The sequence below is a fragment of the Chiloscyllium plagiosum genome, chromosome 6, assembly GCF_004010195.1.
Source record: "Chiloscyllium plagiosum isolate BGI_BamShark_2017 chromosome 6, ASM401019v2, whole genome shotgun sequence".
In the NCBI taxonomy this organism is placed as follows: Eukaryota; Metazoa; Chordata; class Chondrichthyes; order Orectolobiformes; family Hemiscylliidae; genus Chiloscyllium; species Chiloscyllium plagiosum.
The window spans coordinates 46,726,720-46,754,013 of NC_057715.1; the positions used below are offsets into that span (position 1 = coordinate 46,726,720).

The window sequence follows — 27,294 nt, forward strand, 5'->3', positions numbered from 1 at the left end:
GAGGGTGGAGTGGATAGGTAGGAAGGAAGATGGACAAGTAGGACAGTTTAGGAGGGCAGTGTTGAGTTGGAAGGTTGGATCTGGGATAAGGTGGGGGGACGGCTCATGAGGAAACTGGTGCAATCGACATTGATCCAGTGTTATTGGAGTGTCCCAAGGCGGAAAATGGGGCGTTCTTCCTCCAGGCATCGGGTGGCTAGAGTTAGGCAATGGAGGAGACCCAGGACTTGCACGTCCTTGGTGAAGTGAGAGGGGGAGTTTAAAGTGTTTGGACACAGGGCGGTGGAATTGAAATGTTGACTCTCCTGTTTCTTGGATGCTGCCTGACCTGCTGTGCTCTGTGCTTTTCCAACACTACACTTTTCGACTCTGATTTCCAGCATCTGCTGTCCTCACTTTCTCCTGCTTTAGATAAACGCAAAGATATGATGACAGCAACTTATGTAAGGAGAAAGCTGTATACTAGAAATACAAAAAAGCTTATGGTAATGTAGTTCCTAACATTCGTCTAAGTGGAAGGCTTAGGGAACTATTGATTTACCTTTCCTGGGGGTGTACCCCCTCCCCCCAAAAAATGTGTAAAGAAGAAGGTTGTTCTTTAACAATACCTGCCATTGTCAGCCAATTATCCTTTATCCAACACCATCTTTGGATGGAGTAGGAGGCAAGGAAGTGTGTCACTCTCTGTGACCTGAATGTCGCCTTGGTGACTGCTGATGGAACACTACTTCTCCAGCTTAGAAGACATAATTTCTCAATCATAGTTTATCCAGGAAGATCTATTGTCAGCTGCTGCTTGCTCACCTCGTTCTATGATCACACAAGCAAACATAAGTTTACTATAGGAAGGAGTCAAGGCCAAAACATTGTACAATTTCAAGGGGGTGTTGGGGCTAAGGGTAACAACGGATATAGGTGAAAATCAGGAACAGACTATTGAGTTGGACAGTTAGTCGTGATCATAATGAATGGAGACAAAAAAAATGCAGTTACTGAAATCCAGAGGAGACAGGCAGGAGGCTGGAAGGACACAGCAAGCCAGACAGCAGCCTGAAGAAGTGTTACACCCAAAACAATGATCATACTGAATAGCAGAGCAGGCTCAAAGTGGCAATGGCTTACACCTCCTATTTTTTATGCTTCTCTAGTTACAACAAAAAACAATGTTGTTTAACTCATCATGTGAATGCCTCTGAATTCTTTGACCTGCCTAGGCTATCTTTAATTTTTTAGATTAGATTAGATTACAGTGTGGAAACAGGCCCTTCGGCCCAACAAGTCCACACCGACCCGCCGAAGCGCAACCCACCCATACCCCTACATTTACTCCTTACCTAACACTACGGGCAATTTAGTATGGCAGGCAGCAGTGCTAACCACTGTGCCACCGTGCTGCCCACAAATCTTTCTATACTTTGCCTCCTGCTTCTCCATATACTCTCAGTAAGTTGACCTTGTCCACAATTCACCCCCACCTACTGCTTGATCAAATTTGCATTAAACTACTGACCACCGAACTTCACCTTCTCCATGTTAGCGAATGTTGTTATCAATTCTTTTATTCAATTTCTGTTCCTCTTTCTCCTTTAAAGCTTCCATTTTCCCCATCTTAAAAAGATGACTGTTAACCAAACCTTCCTTGCAAATTACCATCATGTCTCTAATCTCCGTCAAAGACCTTGAATGTGTTGCATTCCATCTTGAATTCCACCTTTCCCAGCATTTCTTGTTTGATCCTTCCAATCAGGCTTCTGATCTCTATGAAGAATATAGAGAACAAAAAGGCACTGATTTAGAGTAATTTTTCAAGGAAGCAAACTTGATTTGAGAAAAGAACATTTTGGCACTGCCTGGCAATGTGGTGGAGGCACTGTCAATATAGACATGCAAGACAGTGTTCAATAATTATTTTAATCAAAGCAATATTCAAAGTTATGAGTGGAAGGCAGGTCAATGACACAAAATCATGATGTTCAACTGCAAATATCAAAGCCGCAAATCACGTTATGTGTGATAATGACAATGAAATGACTCCACCTCCCCAAGTCCCAATCTCCTCCATCCTCCTTGACTGTCCACAGTCTTTGATATAGTTTACTGCACCATAAAATAATTTTGGTATATAAAGTAATTAAGCAAAGGAGGGTAAGGGAACTACTGTTAGCATAAGGAAAGTAAGTTAGTCCTTGCATAAGCATACCTTTTTTTTAGCAAGTAACTAAGGGGCTTACAGAAAGTCAGGAAGCTTCAGTTGTCACTGGTAACCATATGTTCGGAAGTATATCTAGCTGCAGGTACAAGCTAGCCACATTTTGGAGCTGGAGCTACCCATGTCCTGGATAGCATGTTCAATAAGGCGGTCACACTGCATGTGAAGACTGAATAAGCAAAAAGAGTACAGGTGACCACCAGGCAGAGTAGAAAAGGGCAGATAGTGCCCTGTGCCCATCCCCTTTTTTTTAGCAAATATATCCTTTAAGGGCAATATTTGTGCAGGAGAAAGAAATGGGAGCCAAGTTCTTGGCATTTGAGTGGGTCTATTGCAGAAGAAGGGAGGAAGAATAACAGCAGAGCTACAGTGGCAGGAGATTCAATTGTATGGACAACAAGCAGATGTTTCTGCAGCCACAAGAGACTTCAGGATGGTATATTGCCTCACTGGTGCCAAGTTCAGAGATGTCACTGAATAACTACATGATGTTCTGAAAGAGGAAGGCAGCCAAACTGATAGTGGTACATACTGGAACCAAAGACTTGGTAGAAAAAGCAACAAAATCCTGCAAGCAGAAGTTAGGGAGTTAAGAGTTAGATTAAAGAGAAGGGCCTAAAGGTAATAATTTCTGGGTTACTGCTGGTGCCACGTGCGAGTGAGTTTAGGAGTAGGAGATTAGTCCAGATAAATGAGTGGATGTAAAGATCGTGCAGGAAGGAAGGTTTTAGATTTCTGGGATATTCAGACTGTTCTGGGGGGACGTGGGGCTGTGCAAAGCAGACAGATTGCACCTGAATAGCATTCTTGTGGGAAGGTTTGCTCATGCTGTTGGGGAGGGTTTAAACTAACCTGGTGAGGGGATGGGATCCAAGGAGAAGATTCAGCAGGAAGGGAAGCATGGCCAACATTAGAAGTGACAGCAAGTGAGTCAAAGACAATAGATGTTATGAGTGATTCAAGGACAATGCAAATTATAGGCCAGTTAAGGCCTAAGGGAGATTTGCAAGGCTTGATGATATTTGTTTTAATGCAAGGAATGTGACAAAAAAGAGGGCATGCAGGGAGAAGCATCAGGCATACTTAAAAAAAAATAAAATCAGGTATCAAGTTGGTGAAGCTACCAAACAGGACTACTTGCATGCCAAATGGCCTAAACAGCAAGTGATAGTCAGAGCTAAGCGATCCCACAACTAACGGATCAGATCTAAGCTCTGCAGTCCTTCCACAACCAGTCGTGAATGGTGGTGGACAGCTAAACAAATCACTAGAAGAGGAGGCTGTACAAATATCCCCCTCCTCAGTGATGAGGTAGCCCAGCATATCAGTGCAAAGATAAGGTTGATGCATTCACAGCAATTTTCAGTCAGAAGTGCTGAGTGGATAATCCATCTCTGGTTCCTCCAGTGGTCCCCAGCATCACAGGTACCAGTCTCCAGCCAATTCGTAAAAAGGTCATCATCAGTGCTATCAAGCAGCACCTGCTCAGTAACAACATGCTCAGTAACGTCCAGTTTGGGTTTCGCCAGGGTCTCTCAGCTCCTGATCTCATTACAGCCTTGCTTCAAACATGGACAAAAGAGCTGAATTTCAGAGGTGAGGTGATAGCCCTTGACATGAAGGTCACATATGACCGAGTATGCAACATGGAGCCCTGGCAAAACTGGAATCAATGGGTATCAAGAGGCAAATGCTCTGGTTAGAGTCATACCTGCCACAAAGGAAGATGGTTGTGGTTGTGGCGGGTCAGTCATCTCAGCTCCAGAACATTTCTGCAAAAGTCCCTCTGGGGAGTGTCCTTCAGCTGCTTCATCAATGACCTTCCCTCTGTCATAAGGTCAGAAGTGGGGATGTTTGCTGCTGATTGCACAGTGTTCAGCACCATTCACAACTCCTCAGAACTGAAGCAGTTCATGCAGAAATCCAACAAGATCTGGACAAGTAACATTTGTGCCATACAAATGCCAGACAATGACTATCACCAATAAGAGACACTCTGACCACCACCCCTTTGACATTCAACGGTATTACCATCACTGAATTCCCTAGGAGAAAATGAGGACTGCAGATGCTGGAGATCAGAGCTGAAAAATGTGTTGCTGGAAAAGCGCAGCAGGTCAAGCAGCATCCATGGAGCAGGAGAATCGATGTTTCGGGCATAAGCCTGAAGAAGGGCTTATGCCCGAAACGTCGATTCTACTGCTCGTTGGATGCTGCCTGACCTGCTGCGCTTTTCCAGCAATACATTTTTCATCACTGAATCCCCCACTGTAAACATCCTTGAAGTTATCATTGACCTGAAACTCAACTGGACTCACCACATATAAACACAATGGTTACAAGAGCAGGTCAGAGTCTAGGGATTTGAGGTGAGTAACGCACCTCCTGATACCCCAAAGTCTATCCACCATCTACAAGGCACAAGTCAGGAGTGTGATGGACTACTCCCCACTTGTCTGGATGGGTGCAGCTTCAACAACACTAAAGAAGCTTAACATCATCCAGGACAAAGCAACCCGCTTGATTGGCACCACATCTACAAACATTCAATCCCTCCACCACTGCTGCTCAGTAGCACAGTGTGTACTATCTACAAGATGCACTGCAAAAATTCACCAAAGATCTTTAGACAGCACCTTCTAAACCCACAACCACTTCCATTTAGAAGGACAAGGGCAGCGCTACTTGGGAACACCACCACCTGCAAGTTCCCCTCTAAGCCACTCATCACCCTGACTTAAAAATATACCACCGTTCTTTCATAGTCGTTGGATCAAAATCCTGGAATTCCCTCCCTACTGGCATTGTGTGTCAACCCACAACAAGTGGACTGCTTTCAAGAAGGCAGCTTACCACATGGGGCAAATTCTCTCGGGCAAATAGGGATGGGCTATCAATGCTTGGCCAGCAGTGATACCAAAGTCCCACAAATGAATTACAAAAAAAAGCAGTTGAGTTGTGGGCACACATTAAAATAGGGAAATATAATACCATTGTTGTCACTGAGTCCTAGTTGAGTGATGGGCAGGATTGTCAGGTTAATATTCTGGCAAGACAGAGAAGGAGGAAAAGAGGATGGGATGTTGTAGTCTTGATCAGGGAATAAATTACAGCAGTAAATATGAATGACATTTATAGAATCATACAGCATAGAAACAGGCCCTTCAGCCTACCGTGTCCATACCAATGAACAAACGCCAAGCCATTCTAACTCCAGTTCCTGCACTTGGTTGATAGCTGACGCTGCCCTAGCATTTTAAGTGCTGGTCCAAAAGCTTCTTAAATGTTGTAAGAGTAACCGCCTCCACCATCTTCTCAGGTAGCAGGCTCCAAATATTTACTACCTTCTGGGTAAAATCAATTTTTTTCCTCAGATCGCTAAACCACTTACTCCTCACTTTAAACTTCCACCCTCTGGTCTTAGACATACCTGCCAGGAAGAAGGTTCTCATGATCTATCCTATCTATGTCTTTCATAATTTTGTTTATCTCAATCAAATCACCCATTTACCCTGTTCTGCTCCAAGGAAAATAAACATAATTGCTCTGGGGAAAGCAAATATACCTCATAATTTAGTTGTTTCCTCCAGGCAACATCTTCGTGGATCTCCTCTGCACCCTCTCCAGTGCTGTCACGACCTTGCAAGAGTGTGGCAAACAGAACCGTGCACAGTATTTCCAGCTGTGTCCTAAATAATGTTCTATGAAGTTGTTACCATACTTCCTTGCTCCTATTTTCAATGCCCTGGATAATGAAGATAAGGACCCCATCTGTCTTATTCACCACCCTATCTCCCTACGCTGATACCTTCAGGGATCTATGAATTTGTAAAGTCCCTTTTTTCCTCAGTATTCCTTAGCGACATTGTGTAAATCCTTCGCTATTAGACCTCACAAAATGTAGCACATTGCAATTACAAGGATTAAATTTCATCTACCATTGCCTTGCCCAATTTACCGATGAATCAATATCAGAATGTGGCCTGAGACCATTTTCCTCACTAATTTTTATGTTGTCTGCAATCTTAATCATTTTAATTTCTACATTCACAGAGTCGATAATGTACATAACAAACACCAAGGGTCCCAGCACCAGTTCTGTACACTACTGGTCATAGGCTTCAGATTACAAGAACAACCCTCCTCTACCACTCTTTGCCCCCTATATTCAAGCCAATCTTTGATGCAGTTTGCCATCTTGCCTTGGGTCCCATGGGCTCTTATCTTTCGGACTGGCCTTCCATGCGGGACCTTCTCAAACGCTTTACTGAAGTCCATGTGAACTTCATATCAATTTCACTATCCTCATCAATTAAATTATTCAGGGAGGATCTCCCTCTAACAAATCCATGTTGATGATCCCTGGTCAATCTCTGCTGTTCCAAGTATTGATTAATTCTGTCCCTCAGATTTTCTTTCCAATAATTTCCCTACCACTGACGCCAGACTAACTTGTCTTTAATTAGCTGCTACCATTGAGCAAAGGGACCACACTTGTTATCCTCCAGTCATCTAGCATTCATCTATAGCCAGTGAGGTATCCCATAGCAACCTGGGATACATCTCATTAGGCCCTGGGGATTTATGAACCTTTATGCCGACTAACTGTGTATTACCACCTCCTCCTTATTGCTCTTAACATGCTCTTGAATCTCCCTACCTCAATAGAAATGTGCAACTAAAACATCTTTCTTTAAAACTTCACCCATATCCACTGGCTCCACATACAAGTTGCCTCTTTAGTCTCTAATAGGCCCCACTTTTTTTTCCTGATAAACCTCTTTCTCTCAATACACTTGTAAAATGCCTTGGGGTTTCTTTGATCCTATGTACTAAAGATATTTCATGGTTTGTCTTTGCCCTCCTAATTTCATTTTTTAAGCATTCCCCTACATACACTAACCTCCTCAAGGGCCTTCCCTGTTTTTAATGCTGTATACATACCATGAGCTTCCTTCCTTTTCTTCATCAAACTCTCAATATCCTATGATATCCAGGACTCCATGGACTTGCTATCCTTGCCTTTCACTCTTGGAAGAACGCACTATTCTTGAGCGCTCTCCATACTACTTTCTACTTTCCTGCTTTCTAAATATGGACTTACTTGCAAATAGTTGCTCCCTTCCCCAGTTTGGACACTTATCCTTATCCTTTCCATAATGAATTTGAAACTTAAGAGTTTTGGTTACTATCCCTGGCTTCACTTTCCTACAATTAGGTCTAACTCTGTCTCACCTCTCTAGAACTACCCTACGTACTGGAACAAGTGCAACCTGTCCAGCTCCTGAATACACTGTAAACATTCAAGCCTATTTAATCATTTCATACTATGGCAAAGTAGAGAGAATGAGCAAACTGACCATAGCACTATGGTACAGGCAGCCATTCAAAAGAGTTGAGAAAGAAGTGTAGTTGTAATCAGGGATAGTATAGGCAGGGGAATAGCTATAGTTCTTTGTGGCAAATGTTGACAGTCCTGAAGGTTGTGTTGTCTGCCTGGTGCCCAGATTCTGCATCTGGGCTGCAGAGAAACTTGGAGTGGAAGAGGAAAGATCCAGTTGCTATGGTTTATGTAGATACTAACAATATAGAAGGAAAGAGATTCTGAAATGCCTGAGGAGGGTCCTCAAATAAGGATCAAACTTAAAAACCAAAATAAAGAAAAATAGAGCAATTGTATTGTTAGAAGTGTGCTATATACCCCATAACACTCCAAAAGAATTAGAAATGCAGTAGGCAAATTTCAGAGAGGTATAAAAGAAGCAATAGTGTGTGTGTGTGTGTGTGTGGTGGGGGGGGGGGGGGGTCAAATTCCTCAACATGAACTGGGAGACATAGTGTGAAAAGTTTAGAGGGGTGGAATTTTAAAAATATATCTGAGAGTATGTAGAAAGCCTTGCAAGAGAGGGGGTGGGACTGACTTAATTTTAAGTAATGAAGCTGAACAAGTAGTTGAAGTATCAATGGGTGGGATGGGTGCATTTTATGCTAACAGCAATTATACCTCCATTAAATGCAAGATTGTAATGGAAAAGGACAAGGATGGACCTGAAATCAATGTTCTCAACTGGGGGAGATGATTTTAATAAAATCGAATATGATTTAGCCAGAGTGTATTAGGAATCGACACTTTCAGGTAGATCAGTGGAGTACATTCAAAAAACAAATATAGAGAGTGCAGGATTAACACACTCCAAGAAAAACAAAGGGTGGTACCAAGAAACCTGTGAACCCTGAATATCAAGGGATATATAGGATTGGATGAAAAGAAAAAAGGTTATAATCTTCGAGGAGAAAGTGAGGTCTGCAGATGCTGGAGATCAAAGTTGAAACTTTATTGCTGGAACAGCACAGCAGGTCAGGCAGCATCCAGGGAACAGGAGATTCGACGTTTCGGGCACAGGCCTGAAGAAGGGCCTGTGCCCGAAACGTCAAATCTCCTGTTCCCTGGATGCTGCCTGACCTGCTGTGCTGTTCCAGCAATAAAGTTTCAACAAAGAAAAAAGGTTATGTCAAGCACTGAGAAGTCAAACAGCAGAAACCTTACTGGAGTATGTTTGGTGATGCACTTTGGGAAGAAAAGCAGAAAGGCAGAGTACTGGGTCAATGGAAAGGTTCTTGGTAGTGTGGATGTGCAGAGGGATCTTGGAGTCCAAGTACACAGATCCCTGAAAGTTGCCACCCAGGTGAATAGTGCTGTGAAGAAGGCATACGGTGCGTTCGGTTTCGTTCGTAGAGAGATTGAGTTCCGGAGCCGCAATTTCATGCTACAACTATACAAAACGCTGGTGCAGCCACACTTGGAATATTGAGTACAGTTCTGGTCCCCATATTTCAGGAAGGATGTGGAAGCATTGGAAAAGGTGCAGAGGAGATTTACCAGGATGTTGCCTGGTCTGGAGGGAAGGTCTTATGAGGAAAGGCTGAGAGATTTGAACCTGTTCTCATTGGCAAGAAGAAGGCTAAGAGGGGATTTGAGAGAGACATACAAGATGATCAGAGGATTAGATAGGGTAGACAGTGAAAGTCTTTTTCCTGGGATGAAGATGTTAGCGTGTACGAGGGGGCATAACTACAAATTGAGGGGTGATAGATTTAAGACAGATGTCAGAGGCAGATTCTTTACACAGAGAGTGGTAAGGGCATGGAATGCCCTACCTGCTAATGTGGTCAACTCAGCCACATTAGGGAGATTTAAACAATCCTTAGATAAGCACGTGGATGATTTTGGGATAGTGTAGGGGGGACGAGCTGAGAATAGTTCACAGGTCGATGCGACATCAAGGGCCAAAGGGCCTGTTCTGCACTGTATTGTTCTATGTACAGAGTATGCAAATGAAAGCATAAAATGGAAATAGAGCAAAAGGGGGTCATGAAAGAATAAGGACTGGTAAAATAAAGAAACAATCCTATGTTATTTTACAGTTTCATTAAGGATAAAAGGATAACGATGGGTTGCATGGTGGTTAGCACTGCTGCCTCACAGCACCAGAGAGCCGGGTTCAATTCCCACCTCAGGCAACTGTCAGTGTGGAGTTTGCACATTCTCCCCGTGTCTGTGTGCGTTTCCTCTGGGTGCTCAGGTTTCCTCCCACAGTCCAAAAAAATGTGCAGGTTAGGTGAATTGGCCATGCTAAATTGCTTGTAGTATTAGGTGAAGGGGTAAAAGTAGGGGAATGGGTCTGGGTGGGTTGCCCTTTTGAGGGTAGGTGTGGACTTGTTGGGCCGAAGGGCCTGTTTCCACACTGTAAGTAATCTAATCTAAATAGTACCACAGTGGTAATTTGTGTGTGGAGTCAGAGGACATGGAAGGATTCTAAGTGAATGATTCGTACTAATGATCACAAGTGAGAGGGATGATGTGGATTTGGAAATTAGGGAGAAAGATTAGATTAGATTAGATTAGATTACGTTACAGTGTGGAAACAGGCCCTTCGGCCCAACAAGTCCACACCGACCCACCGAAGCGAAACCCACCCATACCCCTACATTTACCCCTTACCTAACACTACGGGCAATTTAGCATAGCCAATTCACCTGACCCTGCACATCTTTTGGACTGTGGGAGGAAACCGGAGCACCCGGAGGAAACCCACGCAGACATGGGGAGAACGTGCAAACTCCACACAGTCAGAAGCCTGAGGCGGGAAATGAACCTGGGTCTCAGGCGCTGTGAGGCAGCAGTGCTAACCACTGTGCCACCGTGCCGCCCACTAATGTGATGTGCTTCATCTGATGAAGGGGCTACACTGTGATAGCTTGTGATTTCAAATATAGCTGATGTCGTGTGGCTTCTGACTATCTGCTTAAAGGAGTTAACGTTGAGAGAAAGGAGGTTCTGAGCAGCCTGGCAGGCTTAAAAGTACATCAGCCTCCAGCACTGGATGAAATGTCTCCCAGGCTGTTGAGTGAGGCAAGGGAGGAAATAGCAGGGATGTTGGGAATAATTTCCAGTTCTTCTCTAATCACAGGGGAGGTGCTAAAGAAGTGGAGAACAGTATGGTACTGTTATTCAAGAAAGAAGCCAGAGATAAACCAGGAAACTACAGGCCTGTCAGTCTAACCTCTTGGTGAGGAAATTATTGGAAGTAATTCTGAGACACTAAATGAATTTGCATTTGCAGAGGCAGAAATTAATCAAGGATAGTGTAGATTTGTTAAGGGGAGTCATATCTGATCGACTTGATTAAATGTTTACAGTGGTGACCAGGCATATAGATTAGGGCAAGCATTTGATATGGTCTACTTGGATTTCAGCAAGGCTTTTGATAAGGTCCTGCATGGGAGACTATCGTGAAGACAAGACACCGTGGGATACATGGAAATTTGGCAAATTGTGAATGGAATTGTCTGGCAGGAAGCAGAAGGTGATGGCCAAGGAGTGTTATTTTGTTAGTGGGATTCACCAGGGAACAGTGATGGGGCCCTTGCTGTTTGAGATATGTCTAATTGATTTAAATTTGAATATAGGAGAGTTGATCAGCAAGTTCACAGGTGATATGAAAATTGGTGGGATGGTAAATAGTGAGGACAGTCTTGGATTACATGAGGATATTGACTGCTGGTCAGCTGGGCTGATCAGTGATAAATGGAATTCAAGTTGGGTAAGTGTGAGGTGATGCACTTGGACATGGCAAAAAGGTAACTGAATACATGACGTATGGTAGAACCCTAGGAAACACCAAATGTTAGAGGATCTTTGTGAGCATGTACACTGTCTCTTCAAGTAGACAAAATAGCTAAGGCAGATTAATCAAGGGGGAGAGTTTAAGAGCTGAGTGGTTTAAAACATTGATTAGTCCACAGTTAGAGTATTGTGTACAGTTCTGGAATCCGCATTATAGGAGAGATTGTACTGGAAAGGGTGCAGAGGAAGTTTACCAGGATGTCACCTGGGCTGAAGAGTTCTGGTTATGAAGAGAGATTGGATAGAATCCCTAAGTACAGAACGTGACCCATCGAATCTGCACCTACCCTCCAAAGAGCACCCTACCCAGACGCAGACCTCTACCCACCCTCCAAAGAGCACCCTACCCAGACGCAGACCTCTACCCTATCTGTGTAACCCACATTCTAGCATAGTTAATCCACCTAGCCTACGCATCTTTGTACTGTGGGAGGAAACCGGAGTGTCCAGTGGAAGCTCAAACAGACATTGGGAGAACATGCAAACTCCACACAGGCAAGTTGCCAATGCTGGAATCAAACCCAAGTCCCTGGTGCTGTGAGTCAGTTGTGCCAACCATTGAACCACCGTGCCAACCATTGAACCACCATGCCACCCCTTAGACATGGGTTGCTCTCCTTAGAGGAGAGGAAATTAAGAAAGGACATGATTGAGTTAAATAAAATTGCAAGGGGCGCAGATAGGGTGTACAAGAAGAAACATTTCCCTTTGGTGGAGGAATCAATGACAAAGGTATAGATTTCAGGAGAAGAGGTTTAGAAGGGATGCGAAGAAAACCTTTTTTCACCCAGAGGGTGATGGGTTTCTGGAACTCACCGCCTGTAAGAAAGGGAGAGGCATAAATCCTCAAAACTTTAGAAGCATTTGGGTGTGCATTTGCAACGCCAAGGCATACAAGACGATGTGCCCATTGCTGGGAAATGAGATTAGCATAGTTTTGTGGTTGTTTATAACTAATACAGAGTCAATAGGCTAAAAGGCCTCTCAATGACTTCATACTTCACAGACATTGTGAGGATCTGAAAATTATATTCAATGGTTCATAACTATATGACTTGTTTGTCTGACAGGGGGAGTCTGTACTATCGGCAACACCGGAGGAGAGTCACTCTGAAGGATCAGTTGGCTTTAAAATTTACAAGAAATATTTTCTAGCAGGTGCTAATGGTTTTATGCTGATGGTTGTCATCATTCTCAACTTGGTGACACAAGTAAGTGACAATGCAAATAGAATTTGTAGTTATTTTAGATATTGAAAATTAATCTTAAGAAATAATTACTTCACCTGAAATGTGAGAGTCGTATTTTTCTTGTGCTTTGAGCAATCAGTTCTTTTGTGAAATAATAGATTGGTAGCTGCTGTGACTTAGAGTTTCTTTTATGCACCTCTGGAATTGCATAAAGATCTATCCGTCCTACTCATCAACATGCTGTTATTAATGATGGATCATATGAATCAGTTTCCTTATATATGCTGACACCCTTCCTTACATCTGTGATTTGTTTGATCTTTGTTGTTAGACTTCTGTGATTTTAAATTACTGAAGAACATAGAAACAGGAATAGACATTCACACCCGTTTCACCATTCAATGAAAATGTGGTTGATCTGTGGCCTAACTCCATATACCTGTGCCTTTGGCCGATATCCTGTAATACCTTTGCTTTGCATCCGAATATTTTGGGAAAAGTTTTAGGGCATTGAGAAATTAAAATTAATAAGGATCGTAGCGAAAACAGTCCTGTAGCTGATGTCACACCTGGCGCAAAGCAAGATTGGTACAGTTGCTGGAAGTCATGTATCTCATTCCCAGGACATCAGTGCAGGAGTTAACCATGGCAGTATCCTAGGCATGGACGCTCCATTAAAATCTTCACTTCGACCAGAAGGGCATCCTTACTGATGATTGCAGAATGTTCAGATGCATTTGTAATTCCTCAGACAAAGAAACATTTCATTCCTTTATGAAGCATTATCTAGGTAATGCACCAGGCAATGGCCATTTTCAAGAGGAGACCTAACCATCAATTTAATGCCATTCAATGTCACTACTATTATCGAGTCAAGTGTCTGCAGCGCCTAGGGAATACCAGGGACTAACCATTCAAATGTTGTTCCTATCCGAGCAGGTCAGAGTATTGGTATTCCACGATGGGTGTCTCAGCTCATGACTTCTCAAAATATTTCCACGAGTTAAAAGGCACAATTGAGAGCTGTGATGGACTCTGAATTTTTCTGAATTAGTGGATCTAGAATACCAATCCAGAAATTTGATATGATTCATTATAAAACAGTTAACTCAGTTGGAACCCCCATCTGCCAAGTCAAGTTCATTTGCTTCACCACTGGTACATTATGTACATGTTCTAGGGTGCATTTGTTTGTCAAATTTTCCCATGAGCTCTGACAATATTAGCAGATGAATACTTATGTCACAAATTAATGTCACATCTGTATGTTGCACATTGTCCCTTGCACTGTTTAATATTGCTGTCATTCCTTTGTTATTGCTGGGTAAAAATCCCCCAGTGCTTCCAACCAAGCAACATGCCTTCACCAGAAGCACTGCTGTGGTTCAAATAAGTTGTTCACTCTCTCATTTTCAAGGAAAATAAGTCCAAGGACATCATCTTTTCCTGAGGAGGTATAACAAACAAAAGTAGGTGCTGCTGGCTGCTTTACTCCCCTGCTTCTGATTCCCTTCCCTGACTACTCAATCAGGGCTAGTAACATTCTGTCTCCCAACAGCAAAGGCATTAATCAATAAAGGTGATATAAGTTTAAGGTAAGGGTAAATTTCTCAGTCTCAAGGGACAGGACAAGGCAGTAGAACAGGATGAAGATTTGATAAAATCAAACAGATTATGTCACAACTAAGCAAAGCAAAATTAATTGCGGTATGCCTGACTCTACATAGCAAAATAAACCACTTAATGATACAGATCGATAAATTTGCTTGGCGTAATAACCATTGGTGAAATTTGGTTGAAAAGAGGTCAAGGGAATCCAGGGCGTATTTCAGGGTACTTTATAGTTAGAAAAGTTAGGCAAAGTGCAAAGTGAGGTATGTACCTTTTGAAAAGAAATTTAGGGAGACTGGACGCCTCCTCGCAGAGCACTTTAGGGAACATCTCTGGGACACCCGCACCAATCAACCACACCGCCTTGTGGCCCAACATTTCAACTCCCCCTCCCACTCTGCCGAGGACATGGAGGCCCTCAGCCTCCTTCACCGCCGATCCCTCACCACCCGACGCCTGGAGGAAGAACGCCTCATCTTCCGCTTCGGAACACTTCAACCCCAGGGCATCAATGTGGAGTTCAACAGTTTCCTCAATTCCCCTTCTCCCACCTCACCCCAGTTCCAAACTTCCAGCTCGGCACTGTCCCCATGACTTGTCCTACCTGCATATCTTCCTTTCCACCGATCCACTCCACCCTCCTCCCTGACCTATCACCTTCATCCCCTCCCCCACTCACCTATTGTACTCTATGCTACTTTCTCCCCACCTCCTCTCATTTATCTCTCTGCCTTCAGGCACTCTGCCTGTATTCCTGATGAAGGACTTTTGCCCGAAACGTCGATTTTACTGCTCATTGGATGCTGCCTGAACTGCTGTACTTTTCCAGCACCTCTAATCCAGAAAGAAATTTAGGGAGCCCCCAGGTGGGGAAAACTATCTTAGCCAAGAAATTAAGTATGAAGAGATTTAGAGCTGGGGCTAATATAGGCGCATAGAATATAGGAACAGGCGTAGCCATTTGACCCTTTGAGCTGCCCTGTACCAGCTTTCTCCCATATTGTTGGATCCCTTCAGCCCTAAGAAATGTATCTTAACTGCTTGAAAATATTCACTGTTGGGGTCTCAACCAGTTTAAACCACTACTAGAACTACCACCACAGTCTCACCATTTTTATGGATGAAGAAATTTCTCCTCCTCTCTGTCCTAAAAGGCCTACCCCTTATTCTTAAACTATGACCTGTAGGTGGCACGGCTGCCTCATAGCACCATGGAGCTAGATTCGATTCCTGCCTCGGGAGTGTGGAGTTTGCACATTCTCCCCATGTCTGTGTGTTCCGGTTTCCTCCCACAATCCAAAGATGTGCAGGTTAGATGAATTGGCCATGCTAAATTGCCCATAGCGTTACGTGCATTAGTCAGGGGTAAATATAGAGTAGGGAAATGTGTCTGGGTGCGTTACTGTTCGGAGGGTTGGTGTGAATTTGGGCTGAAAGGCATGGCTCAGGTATTAAACTAATAATTTGCATCTCCTTTCATCAAGAAAGGAAATGCTGCTCACTCCTTGGTACCGGAAAGGTTTAAAATGGGTGAGGAGGAAGTATTGGTTAGATAAAGTTGATAAGGCATCAGGACAGGAAATGCATCCAAGTAGTGAGAGAAATAAGATGAACATTGTGGAGGCTTTGGTTGAGCTGATGTCAGAGGACTGGAGAATTGCAAATGTCATCCCCTTGCTCAGAAAATTATATAAAGGTAAGGCCAGTTAGTTTAACTTCAGTGGTGAGAAATTTCTAGAAACAACTATCTAAAGGGTAAACAACTATCTAAGGGTAGCATGATGGCTCAGTGGTTAGCACTGCTGCCTCATGGCACCAGGGACCTGGGGTCGATTCCTGCCTCAGGTGACTGTCTGTGTGGTGTTTGCACATTCTCCCAGTGTCTGTGTGGGTTTCCTCCCACAATCCAAAGATGTGCAGACCATGCTAAATTGCCCATAGTGTTAGGTGCATTAGTCAGGGGTAAATATAGGGAAGGGGAATGGGTCTGGGTGGGTTACTCTTCAGAAGGTCAGTGTGGACTTGTTGGTCAAAAGGCCTGTTTCCATACTGTAGGAAATCAAATCTTAAGGGGCAGCACAGTGGCACAGTGGTTAGCACTGCTGCCTCACAGTGCCAGAGACCCGGGTTCAATTCCTGCCTCAGGCAACTGTCTGTGTGGAGTTTGCACATTCTCCCTGTGTCTGCATGGGTTTCCTCCAGGTGCTCCGGTTTCCTCCCACAATCCAAAGATGTGCAGGTTAGGTGAATTGGCCATGCTAAATTGCCAGTAGTGTTAGGTGAAGGGTAAATGTAGGGGAATGAGTCTGGGTGGGTTGCTCTCCGGAGGGTCGGTGTGGACTTGTTGGGCCAAAGCATCTGTTTCCACACTGTAAGTAATCTAATCTAATCTAATCAAACAATATTGAACAAAATTAATCATACATGACCAATCACAAGTTACTTAAGGAAATCAGGAATGAGTTTATTAAGGCAGAATCATATTTACCAATTTTAGAGCTTTCAGCAATGGTTTTGGTCTAGAATGCACTCCTGGAGAAGTGTGATCCAGGCAGGTTCAACTGAAGTATTGAAAATGAGATGGGCCTACAATTTGAGAAGGAACAAAGTGCAAGGTGACTTGGATAGGGTCACGGAATGGCATTAAGTGAATTGCATGTTTGGAGAACCAGTGCACAAACAGTGAGCTGAATGGCTTCCTTCTCCACTGTAACAATTGCATGAATAAACTCCACTGGGTACAGCGATGGCTAACTGGTAAAATTAACACTAATATTAGGTTAAAAGAAGAGGCTTATAAGTTGGAATAAAGAGTATTGAAGCAGAGGGTTGAAAAGTTCTTTTTTAAATCCAAGGATGAAAATAAGATTGTAAGAGCTTTTACAAGTTTGCAGAAAAAAAGAATAGTAAATATGATCCCATAGAGGCAGAGATGAGATTATTGTGTAGAATAAAGAAATGAAAGAGAGAGTAAACAGATTTTAGAAGACATCAAAGGTATTGGGGAATTAAGTGTGTAATGATGCAGAGAAACTTCAAATAATTAATTTAAGTGAAAATAAAGAACTGTGAAATGAGATGGACAGGAAGCTGACAGAACTTGTGAACAATAGTCAAAAGGAAAAAGTGAGGACTGCAGATGCTGAAGAAGGGCTTATGCCCGAAACATTGATTCTCCTGCTCTTTGGATGCTGTCTGACCTGCTGCGCTTTTCCAGCAACACATTTTTCAACAATAGTCTAAACTCTAGCATTTTAAAAAAGGTAGTTGCAGAGAAAATGGATGTATTTGTTTTGATTTTTCATAATCTCAGAACTTCACTACTCCAAATAAGGCCTGACTAAACTTTTATGCAGCTTCAACATGACTTGTCAACTTTTATACTCAGTGCTCTGACTAATGAAGGTAAGCATGCCCATTTGTCGTCTTCATCTCTTTATCTACTTCTGTTGCCTGACTAGGCCAGCGCCCCTCAAAACATTTCAAGAAAGTAACCCAAACCCTGACTTTGCCAGTTGTTTTTACAAGCTAACCAAATGAAACACAAACAAAAAAGAATAGAACACAGAATAACTTAACCTATCTGAAAATCCAACAGATTATACCAGCATAATGATGCTGTTCCAAATACTTGCAACAATCCCCCTAAACACCCCTTGGCACAAAACGTAAAAAGAAGCGCAGGGTCTTACAGGAGAGATTTCAGAGAGGAGGATTAACATGGACCTGCGTCATTGGGTCCAGCAGGTTTCACTGCCTGACTGCTTTCAGTGAATAACCAGATTGCCAAAAACCAAATCAAATCAGGGAAAAGCTGAGCTGGGAGAACTGGCCACTCCCCTTTCATTGTACAAGTGTTTTTTTATAAAACTTAAAAGCCTTTTGCCTAACGCAGTATCTGTTGGCTATAATCAAATTGGCACTAAAACCCATCCAAGCCCAGACTTTTCAGAACCTGTGTTTTTATGACCTCCTGAAAAAAAAACTAAGGACAACATAACCTTGTTAAAGTGTGTGTGTGTGTGTGTGCGCGCGCGCGCGCTCTTCAACATACTGCCATTTACTGTTTACTTTCATCTTCTGTATAACCTCTCAAAATGCATCACCTCAAATGTTTCCAGATTAAACTTCGCCTGTCATTTCTCAGTTCAGGTTTCTAACTGATTTATATCCTGCTGTATCCTCTGAAAACCTTCCTCACAATCCAAAACTACTCTAATGTTTGTGATGTCTGCAAATTTATTAATCAGACCAGCTATATTTTAATCCATATCATTTATATATATGTTAAAAAAACAGAGGTCCAAACACTGATCTTTGCAGAACACCACTGATCATAGACCTCCAGTCAGAAAACTGACCCTTCAGAGCTATCCAGTCTCTTGTATGACCAAGCCAATTTTGTATTAACATGTCAATTCACCATGGATGCCGTGTGAGTAAATCTTCTTAGACCAGACTACCAGGAGGGACTTTTCAAAAATGTTTTAATAAAATCCATGTAACAACTTGCCCTAAGCTCATCAATCACCTTTGTTATTTTTTTAAAATGCTGAACTATGTCTGTGACACAAGACCACTCCCTGCATAAAGTTGCAGCTGACTATAAGTCCATTCTTCTTCAAATGTGAGTAAATCCTGTTCTTAAGAAACTTGTCCAATAATTTCCCTATCAATGTTGTAAGGCTACCGGCCTATTATTTCCTGGATTATCCCTGTTGCCCTTATTAAACAAATGAGCAACATTGGCATTTCTCCAATATTGGGACTTTGCGGCTAAGGGCTCTGTCAAGGTCCCAGAAATCTCTTCCCTTCAGTATTCTGGGATAGATCTCATTGAAGCTTTCGAGACTTACTACCTTACTGTTTTTAAAGACACACAACACTGCCATCACCTTCGTATTAACTTGCTCCAGAACCTGCAATACCCCTACCTATTCTTACCATCATCAATGTCCTTCTCAGTGGATACCGATGCAAAGTTAAGGACCTCATCCAGTTCCTCTGACTCCATCCAGAAGTTCCCTCCTTTGTCCTTGAGTGAATCTAACCTTTCCCTAGCTACCCACTTGCTCCTGATGTATGTGTAAAATGCCTTCAGATTCTCATTAATCCCATGGTCCCTTCTAGCCGTCTTAATTTCTTGTTTAAGTTCTTTTATGCTCCCTTTAACTCCTCAAAGGCTTTGTTTGATTTCAGTTTCCTAAACATTGCATGTGCTGCCTTTTTCATTTTGACTCACCTTTTAATATCTCTTGTCATCCAAGGTTCCCAAATCTTACAATCCTATCTTTCATCCTAACAGGAACTTGCTGGTCCCGAACTCTCTTACAGATGTGGGTTTACAATCAAACAATTGGCCGCAATCTAATTTATCCAGTTCCTGCCTAATACTGTTGTAATTAGCCTTCAACCCAATTTAGAATTTTCACTCAAGAACGAGACTTATCCTTATCCATAACTATCTTAAAACTAAAGGAATTATGATCACTGTTCCCAAAATACACCCCACTGAAACTTCGATCACCTGACCAGGTTCATTCCCCAAATGGACTATCTACATTTTGCTTAAAGAAACCCTCGTGGACGCACCTAACAGATTATATCCTAACTAAGCCCCTGGCACTCAGGGTGTTCCACTTAATATTAGCGAAGTTAAAATCACCCGCTACATCAACCCTGCTGTTGTTACGCTTTCCATGATCTGCTTACAGACCTGTTCCTTTATCTCCTGTTGGTTATTGGGAGACCTATCACTTAACCCCATCATAGGTTTGCGCCTTTCTTACTCCTAATTTCTTATCCATGTGACTTCACTGAATGAGCCCTCCAAGATATCCTCTCTGTGTTCTGTACAGCTGAGACATTCTCCTTGATCAGTAATGCTACTCCCCACCCCTCTCTATCACACATGAAATAGCTAAACCCTAGAATGTAGAGCAGTCGGTCCTACCCTTCTCTCAGCCAATGTGTGCGAGGAATGTTGATCTCAATTTTGTGTACATCTTGTGTACATTTTCAAATTCAGTTTTGCTGAGCTTCATGGTTAGATTAGCAAAAGTAGAATTGTTCTTGGAACAAGAGGATTGAAGGGTGATTTGATGATGATGTTCAAAATTATGATAATTGAGATTGGTAGAATTAATAGTAATGACCAAAATTACAATTTTAAGATTTGGATCAATAAATGCTCATTATTGTTTTGTATTTATTGTGTAGGCAATTATTAATGTGTGGGCTCTTTTTTTTTCTGATATTTTTATACTTTGTCAATTTTATGTTTGGTTACCTTGTACATCTGTCTAACTCTATACCATTTGCCCATGTACAAACATTGGCAACTTCCTGTTTTCAACTAGATAATTACAGTGTGACATCAGGTTGGCGGATGGGGAAATTTCATTTGTGTTGTGCGAAATTGCTACCCTCTGCATACATTGGAGACCATATTTAAGCAGATGAGCATTTAAACCTGATAATTTATGTATTCAATCCTGATTTCTTGGTTTCCTTTTTTTCGGCTGCAGGTGTCTTATGTACTTCAGGACTGGTGGCTATCTTACTGGTAAGGTTAATTCTCTTAACATTGTAGTGTGTTTTGATGGTCACAACTTTGTTTTTTTTTTAAAAAAGTATTGATATTGAGATCCCTTTATCCCTTACACAATTTCATCTCTTACTTTCAGAATAAAATGTGGACTCCTTATTCTGGCTGTTTTAGACCTTATTCACAATATCCTGGAATTAGTTTTCAAAAAAATACTGCTAAGAAGTGCTGTAAGTTATTTTTTGTTTTGAACCAAGACTCTTGGAGCATGCAAGTGCCGAGAGATATCGTATACATGAAGAAATAAACATAAATTTTCTGGCCTTCCTTCATGCTGCGCCTTTTTTAAAATGTGACCCTGATTTTGTAAACAAAAAACAAGTTTTGGTTTTAAAACATCCGCATCTACAAATTCTTGATCAAAATTAAGCACTTTAAATATAACATTCTAATGGTGAAGGGAACAAGCCAAAGAACATTCAATTGTAAACTGTTTTTGTTCAGTTGCATCATAGTTAAATTTAGTTCTATTTCTGCAGTATTCAGAACATTTTTAGTGGAGACTTAAACTTGCACGCCCCTTTTGAATTGTCTCCAAATATTCTTACCTACCTTTGGACTCTCCAGAAATACAAATAAGAATCATCTCCAGAATGGTAAAATGAAGACATGATATGTCGAGTATGAACTAAGACATATGATTTTAAAGGAAAATGTTTTCCTGCAAAATGCAATGGTATTGTTACATTTCTGTGCCATATCACTAGTGATCGAAATCTAGTTTAGTAAGTTCAAACTGGATTATGCACAATATAACTGACAAAACCAAATTAAATATTTTATATAACATGATACATTGCTTTTATGTTTTGCAGGGCGACAAGTCAAGACCAATTGAACATGACTCAAATAAATAGCCAAAATAACACAATGCAGCAGCTGGATATGAACTTTTACTTGGGAATCTATGCAGGTACAGAGAAGATGGGATCTGTTTTGTTTAAAAGTCAATCATTCAGTACTGTTTCATCACAGAATTTGTAAGAAGATGGCCTTCTCCCAGGATCTGACAGTATCACTCTGACGATGCATAAACCGGTTCATTTCCCTTTGAGCACTTTTTCCTCTGGGAAAGACTCTGTGTATATACCTGACACTCAAACCTCCTTGTGCACCTTCAGGAATAATTTTGTGTTTTGTAACATTTTAACAGCAGTAAAATGAAGTGTTGGAAACAATTGCACAGAAGAATTGTTCTCGTACCACATATAAAAATAGAACATATTGATCCATGCAGTTTGTACTTCACATCGTTTCTATGAATTTCCAAAACTGCTTCTCAACTGTACTTTTGATTGTACTTCAAAAGTAGTTCATTGTTGGTTAAGGGGGAATGTTGACAAGGACATAAAAAGAATGACTTACTTTTCAAAACAGAATCATTATGTTCACTGGAAACACTAGTAAAGGATATTGTAATTAAGCTGGACCCCTGAGCAATACAGCATTTGCTCAGTATGCTAATGAACTGTTGGTCAGTTATCGACTTAATAGCTCAAATTTGCAATCTCTTAACCTCTAAAATAAGAATGGAAGATATATTTTAGCTTATTTTGCTTTCTTTAACTAAATATTGAAGTAGTAAAATTGTACGATTCATGCTTCCACAAAATGATTGAATGGAAGATCCTGAAAAGCCTTTTGAACTTGAATTCTGTCTCTAAAAACATGAAATTCAAAGAATTTAGAAGTTATAATTTAATTTCTCGTTGTTATGTTCAAGGAAAATTTGTGCCAGCATTGTCATTTTAATAAGTTGTTAATGTTGTAATCAGTTGATGAACTGAACAGATTTTACTTTCTTCTAGGTTTAACAATAGCTGTGATACTTTTTGGAATTACCCGAAGTTTGATCATTTTCAATGTGTTGGTGAATGCATCTAAGGAGTTGCATAACAGAATGTTTGCATGCATTATAAGAGCTCCTGTTTTATTCTTTGATAGAAATCCTATTGGTAAGTATAGAATTTTATATATTCCAATTTGAATAGCAAATGGCTAGCACTCTAGTAAACCTTTGTAATGCAGCAGTAATTTAAAGTTACTGCTTGATATATGTAATGATGTACAACTACCACTAGGGGACAGTGTTCTCTAACTGACTGATGGAAAACATTATTGTATAATAACAACAAAAAAAAGGTTGGGTATACTCAATTGGTCTGACAGCATCTGTGAAGAGAAATAGACTTAACTTGAGTCATGATGACTCTTCATCAGAACTGCCGTTATATTAAGTATCATGCAAGCAGTTTTGCATGATCATAAACTGAAGTGTTTCTTGTCGTTTCCAAGTTTAGTGGTGATTTGAACCAAATTTTCGTGATATGATGGGAAGCAAATAGAGAAAATAGTGCAACAATTAAAACAAAGAACTGCAAATGCTGGCGATCTGAAGCAAAATATTCTAGACGACTCAGTGTTAACTCTGCTTTCTCTCTACAGATACTGCCAGACCTGCTGAGTTTCTCCAGAGATTTCTGTGTTTATTGGAGAAAATATTGCCACTGGTTGGGGAGTTAAGGGCTATGAGTAGAACTTCCAGGGCAAGTGTTCTAAACAAAAGTGTGGTGAAGTTTGAAATTTTCTTCTACAAATGACAATTCATATTGAATTGATGGTTTATTTTAAAGTGGAGTTTGATAGATTTTTGTTATTAACAATGATATTAAGGGTAACGAGGCAAAGACAGACATATGCAGTTAGGTTTCAGAACAGCCTTGAATGTTATGACCTATAAAAAGAACTTGGATGAGCATTTGAAATGTCATAACATTCAAGGCTATGGTCTAAGTGCTAGAAAATGGGATTAGTGTAGATTTAGGTAGTTCTCATCAGTACAGCCTCAATAAGCCACTTCTGTATGATTCTGTATCATTGAATGGCTAATGAAGATTGCGGGGCCTACTTCTGCTCAATGTTCCTTGTTCACTACACTGAACTTCTGTTTACTACAAGACTAGTTTTTTGCCTTGTTTAGATTTTTGCCTTGTCCATCTTTTTAAAATTGACTTGCAACCATGCATGCATGTCTGCATCTCAAAAGGAACAGTGTTTGCATGCAATCAGTTTATTCAGTCATTGTTTCTGAGCAGTCAGCCCCTTCATATGACACGGTGGTGCAACCTTGAAGTTTACAGGGCGCATTGTTCCTGCTCCTGTGTAATTATATGTCTGCATTCTGTCATTCATTTGAATTACTTCAGGTAACCTGGTCAGTGACAACTCTCAGCAACTAGTGTGTTTTTAAATTTAAATTGATGGAAAAATGTGCCTACAGATGATTCAAGGAAAGGATGAAAACAAAAGTTTGATTAACTATCTTTGCGCCCCCTGATTTAGTGACCTTTAAAGTATTCATCACTGTCGATAAGCCTTGACATGTGGCTGCTACCTGCCACTTATCCAGAAATTAACTTTCCTGAATCTGGATCAGGCCTGTAAAACTGCATTCAGGTGGAGTGAATCTTACTTATGTTGAATTGTGAAATGTAATCCATTTTGAAATATATCAGAAAAGTAAATCAAGGTAGAAACATCTGATTCATTTGCTTTGAACATAAAAATCTCAGTCCTTGATCTCCGTGATGTTGAAAACTCTGACTGTAAGCTAAGGTTTAGTTTAAAGATAAAATGCAAGAATACTTGTAAAGGAGATTTACAACATTTAACAGTATCTACAACTATTGGACTTTGTCTTGTTTGTTAAATTAGTAAAATAAGTTGTAATTTTCTTCAGTTTAGAAACTTAGTTAAGGGCTTTGTTTCTTGCACAGGAAAACATCAAATTTGAAAAAGATAAAATGGAAAGCATGGCAACTCAAGTAATTATGTATTGTCAAACTTGGATTGTAATAGCCTAAAATTGAATCCTTGATGAAAACCCTAGATAATCCTGATTTCACCCTGAAAAGATTCATAGCAGGAAACTATCCATCTGTGCTGAGCTAGTCAATCTCAACCAAAATTATATTTTGTTTGGCTGCCCAACTTAGGCTGGGAAAAATGCATGATCTCTCCTGGAAGTGCAAAAATCTTGCAAATCAGGATCAGAATAATCCCAGAAATCTCACTTGTTCTCAAACAGCTTCTTCAATAATGTTTGATGCATCCTTTGAATAACCATTCAGGGGACGTGCAAGCAGAGTCCAAATCCTCCTCCAATATTAAAGGAAAAGGAATAAAATGGAAAAAAAAATCAGTGAGAGATTGGGGTGGTAAGAAGTTGCATATTTATGTGAACATATGAACAAATCACTGAGAATAATAGTCTTGATTAAAAAATATTTGCATGTTTTAGGAAGAGTGTGCCTGTGATATTTGGTGGAAGTGTTGGACATAAGAAAGGAAAGTCAAATTCTTGGAGTCAGTTCAGCAATAGAAATGATATGGAAATTCTATGTAAGGCAAAAGATGTTAATTCTTATAAACCTAATTAATGAAGGACTACCAACAGCATTCATTACAATGACTAGACTTTAAAGTATTTTGTTGACTGTAAAGTGTTTTGGGATATCCTTTGATCAGGAAAAATATTGCATAGACACAAGTTTTTCTTTCAGGGTAAGGCCATCAAACGGTTGGATATTTGGGTAGACATGAGAAACCTAAATGGTAAATATTGGTGGATGCCAGGATGGAGCTAGAGAGGTCCAATTCCTCCAAGCTTGTCAGCAGTTTGAACAGAATTTAAAAAAAATAACCTTTACCTTTATCGTCTTGTCCAGTTGGCATCTCTACTGTGGTTCGCCTTGCCAGCCTGTATTAAGTTAGTCATCTTAGAAATCATTAAATGTGACTTCGAGTCATAGAAATTTAAAGCACGGATACAGACCCTTCGGTCCAACTCGTCCATGCTGACCAGGTATCCTAAATTAATTTAGTCACATTGGCCAGCACTTGGCCCATATCCCTCTAAACTCTTTCTATTCATATATCCATTCAGATACCTTTTACAAGTTGTATTTGTACCAGCACCACTTTCTCTGGCAGTTCATTCCATACACGCATCAGCTTTTGCATGAAAAAGTTGCCCCTTTGGTCCCTTTCAAATCTTTCCCCTCTCATCCTAAACCTATGTCCTCTAGTTCTGGACTCCACCACCCCACAGAAAAGACCTTATCTACTTATCCTATCCATGCCCCTCATGATTTTATAAATCTCTGTAAGATTACCCCTCAGCCTCCGACGCTCCAGGGCAAACAGCCTATTCAGCCTCTTCCAATAGGTCAAACCCTCCAATCCTGGCAACATACTTGCAAATCTTTTCTGAGCCCTTTCAAGTTTCACAACACTTTTCTATAGAAGTGAGACCAGAATTGCACACACAACTCCATAGCTGTCAAGCATGAATAAGCAACCTCAGGCCAAGAAACCAACCTGGACTACCCTTAACCTCTCACACTATTCTTGCTGAGCGGGGGCAGGCAGGGAGTCAAAGTTTTTGAAAGAAACTAAATAGCTATTCTTCTTTTGGACATTGATGCTGGAGATGAAATTGTGGTGTGCTGGATATTCCCTCGCAGGGGCAATTATAATACAGTAGAATAGTGGAAGCAAAGAGGTCAAAGTAGTGCGACATATACTGTAGCCTAAAAACATCACTGTCCTGAACTTGATTCCACTTGCATGGTCTCCTCTACCAGTAAACATCTTTGTATGTTGTGCGTAACTGCTGGATGGTGAGCAGGGCTTGACTTTTCAGCTAATGTTGCTATTGATTGCTGCTTCCTGAGATTGGTCAGTGAAGGATGATGTCCCAGAGTGATAGTGGCAAGCTATCAGAATCATTTTAATGGTGGGAATGAGCTCTATCAAAAGATTCCTCCATTTCAACTCGATACCTTAATTTCCACAACTCTTCTGCACCCTTTAAGTGGTCAGGAGACAGTGGTCTAACTGAAGTACAACTGGTATTAAGCATGTTGGTAGCAGTGGTATGAGCCTCAGCAAAAGACTCACCTTCATCCCCCTCCGTCCACACATCAATGAATTTAATACACGCCGTGACGTCGAACACTTCTTCCGCCGCCTCCGAGCTTACTTACACAATCAGGACTCCCGTCCACCTTCCGAGGACTCCTTCGCCAACCTCCAACACACTGCATCCACCTGGACACCCCGCGTTGGCCTATTACCTGCCCTCGACCTTTTCATCTCCAACTGCCGCTGGGACATTAACCGCCTCAACCTATCTACCTCTCACCCCACTCCAACCTCTCACCCTCACAACGCACAGCCCTCCAACCCCTCTGCTCCAATCCCGACCTCACCATCAAGCCAGCAGATATAGGGGGCGCAGTGGTAGTCTGGCACACTGACCTCTACACCGCTGAAGCCAAACGCCAACTCGAGGACACCTCTTCCTTCCGCCCCCTCGACCATGACCCCATCCCCCATCACCAAACCATCATCACCCAGACCATACAGAACCTCATCACCTCAGGAGATCTCCCACCCACAGCTTCCAACCTCATAGTCCGGGAACCCC

The 27,294-nt window shown here is 41.4% G+C and overlaps 1 protein-coding gene across 1 annotated transcript in view; it reads left to right on the forward strand.

Annotated features, from left to right (window-relative positions):
- The window catches only part of abcc4 (ATP-binding cassette, sub-family C (CFTR/MRP), member 4), a 438,076-nt gene that overhangs the window by 152,809 nt on the left and 257,973 nt on the right, over positions 1 to 27,294 (forward strand). The window contains exons 12-15 of the mRNA XM_043692688.1: positions 12,467 to 12,607; positions 20,725 to 20,762; positions 21,620 to 21,717; positions 22,613 to 22,759. Of these exons, the coding sequence (XP_043548623.1) occupies positions 12,467 to 12,607; positions 20,725 to 20,762; positions 21,620 to 21,717; positions 22,613 to 22,759 (424 nt within the window). The remainder of the gene's footprint in view (positions 1 to 12,466; positions 12,608 to 20,724; positions 20,763 to 21,619; positions 21,718 to 22,612; positions 22,760 to 27,294) is intronic.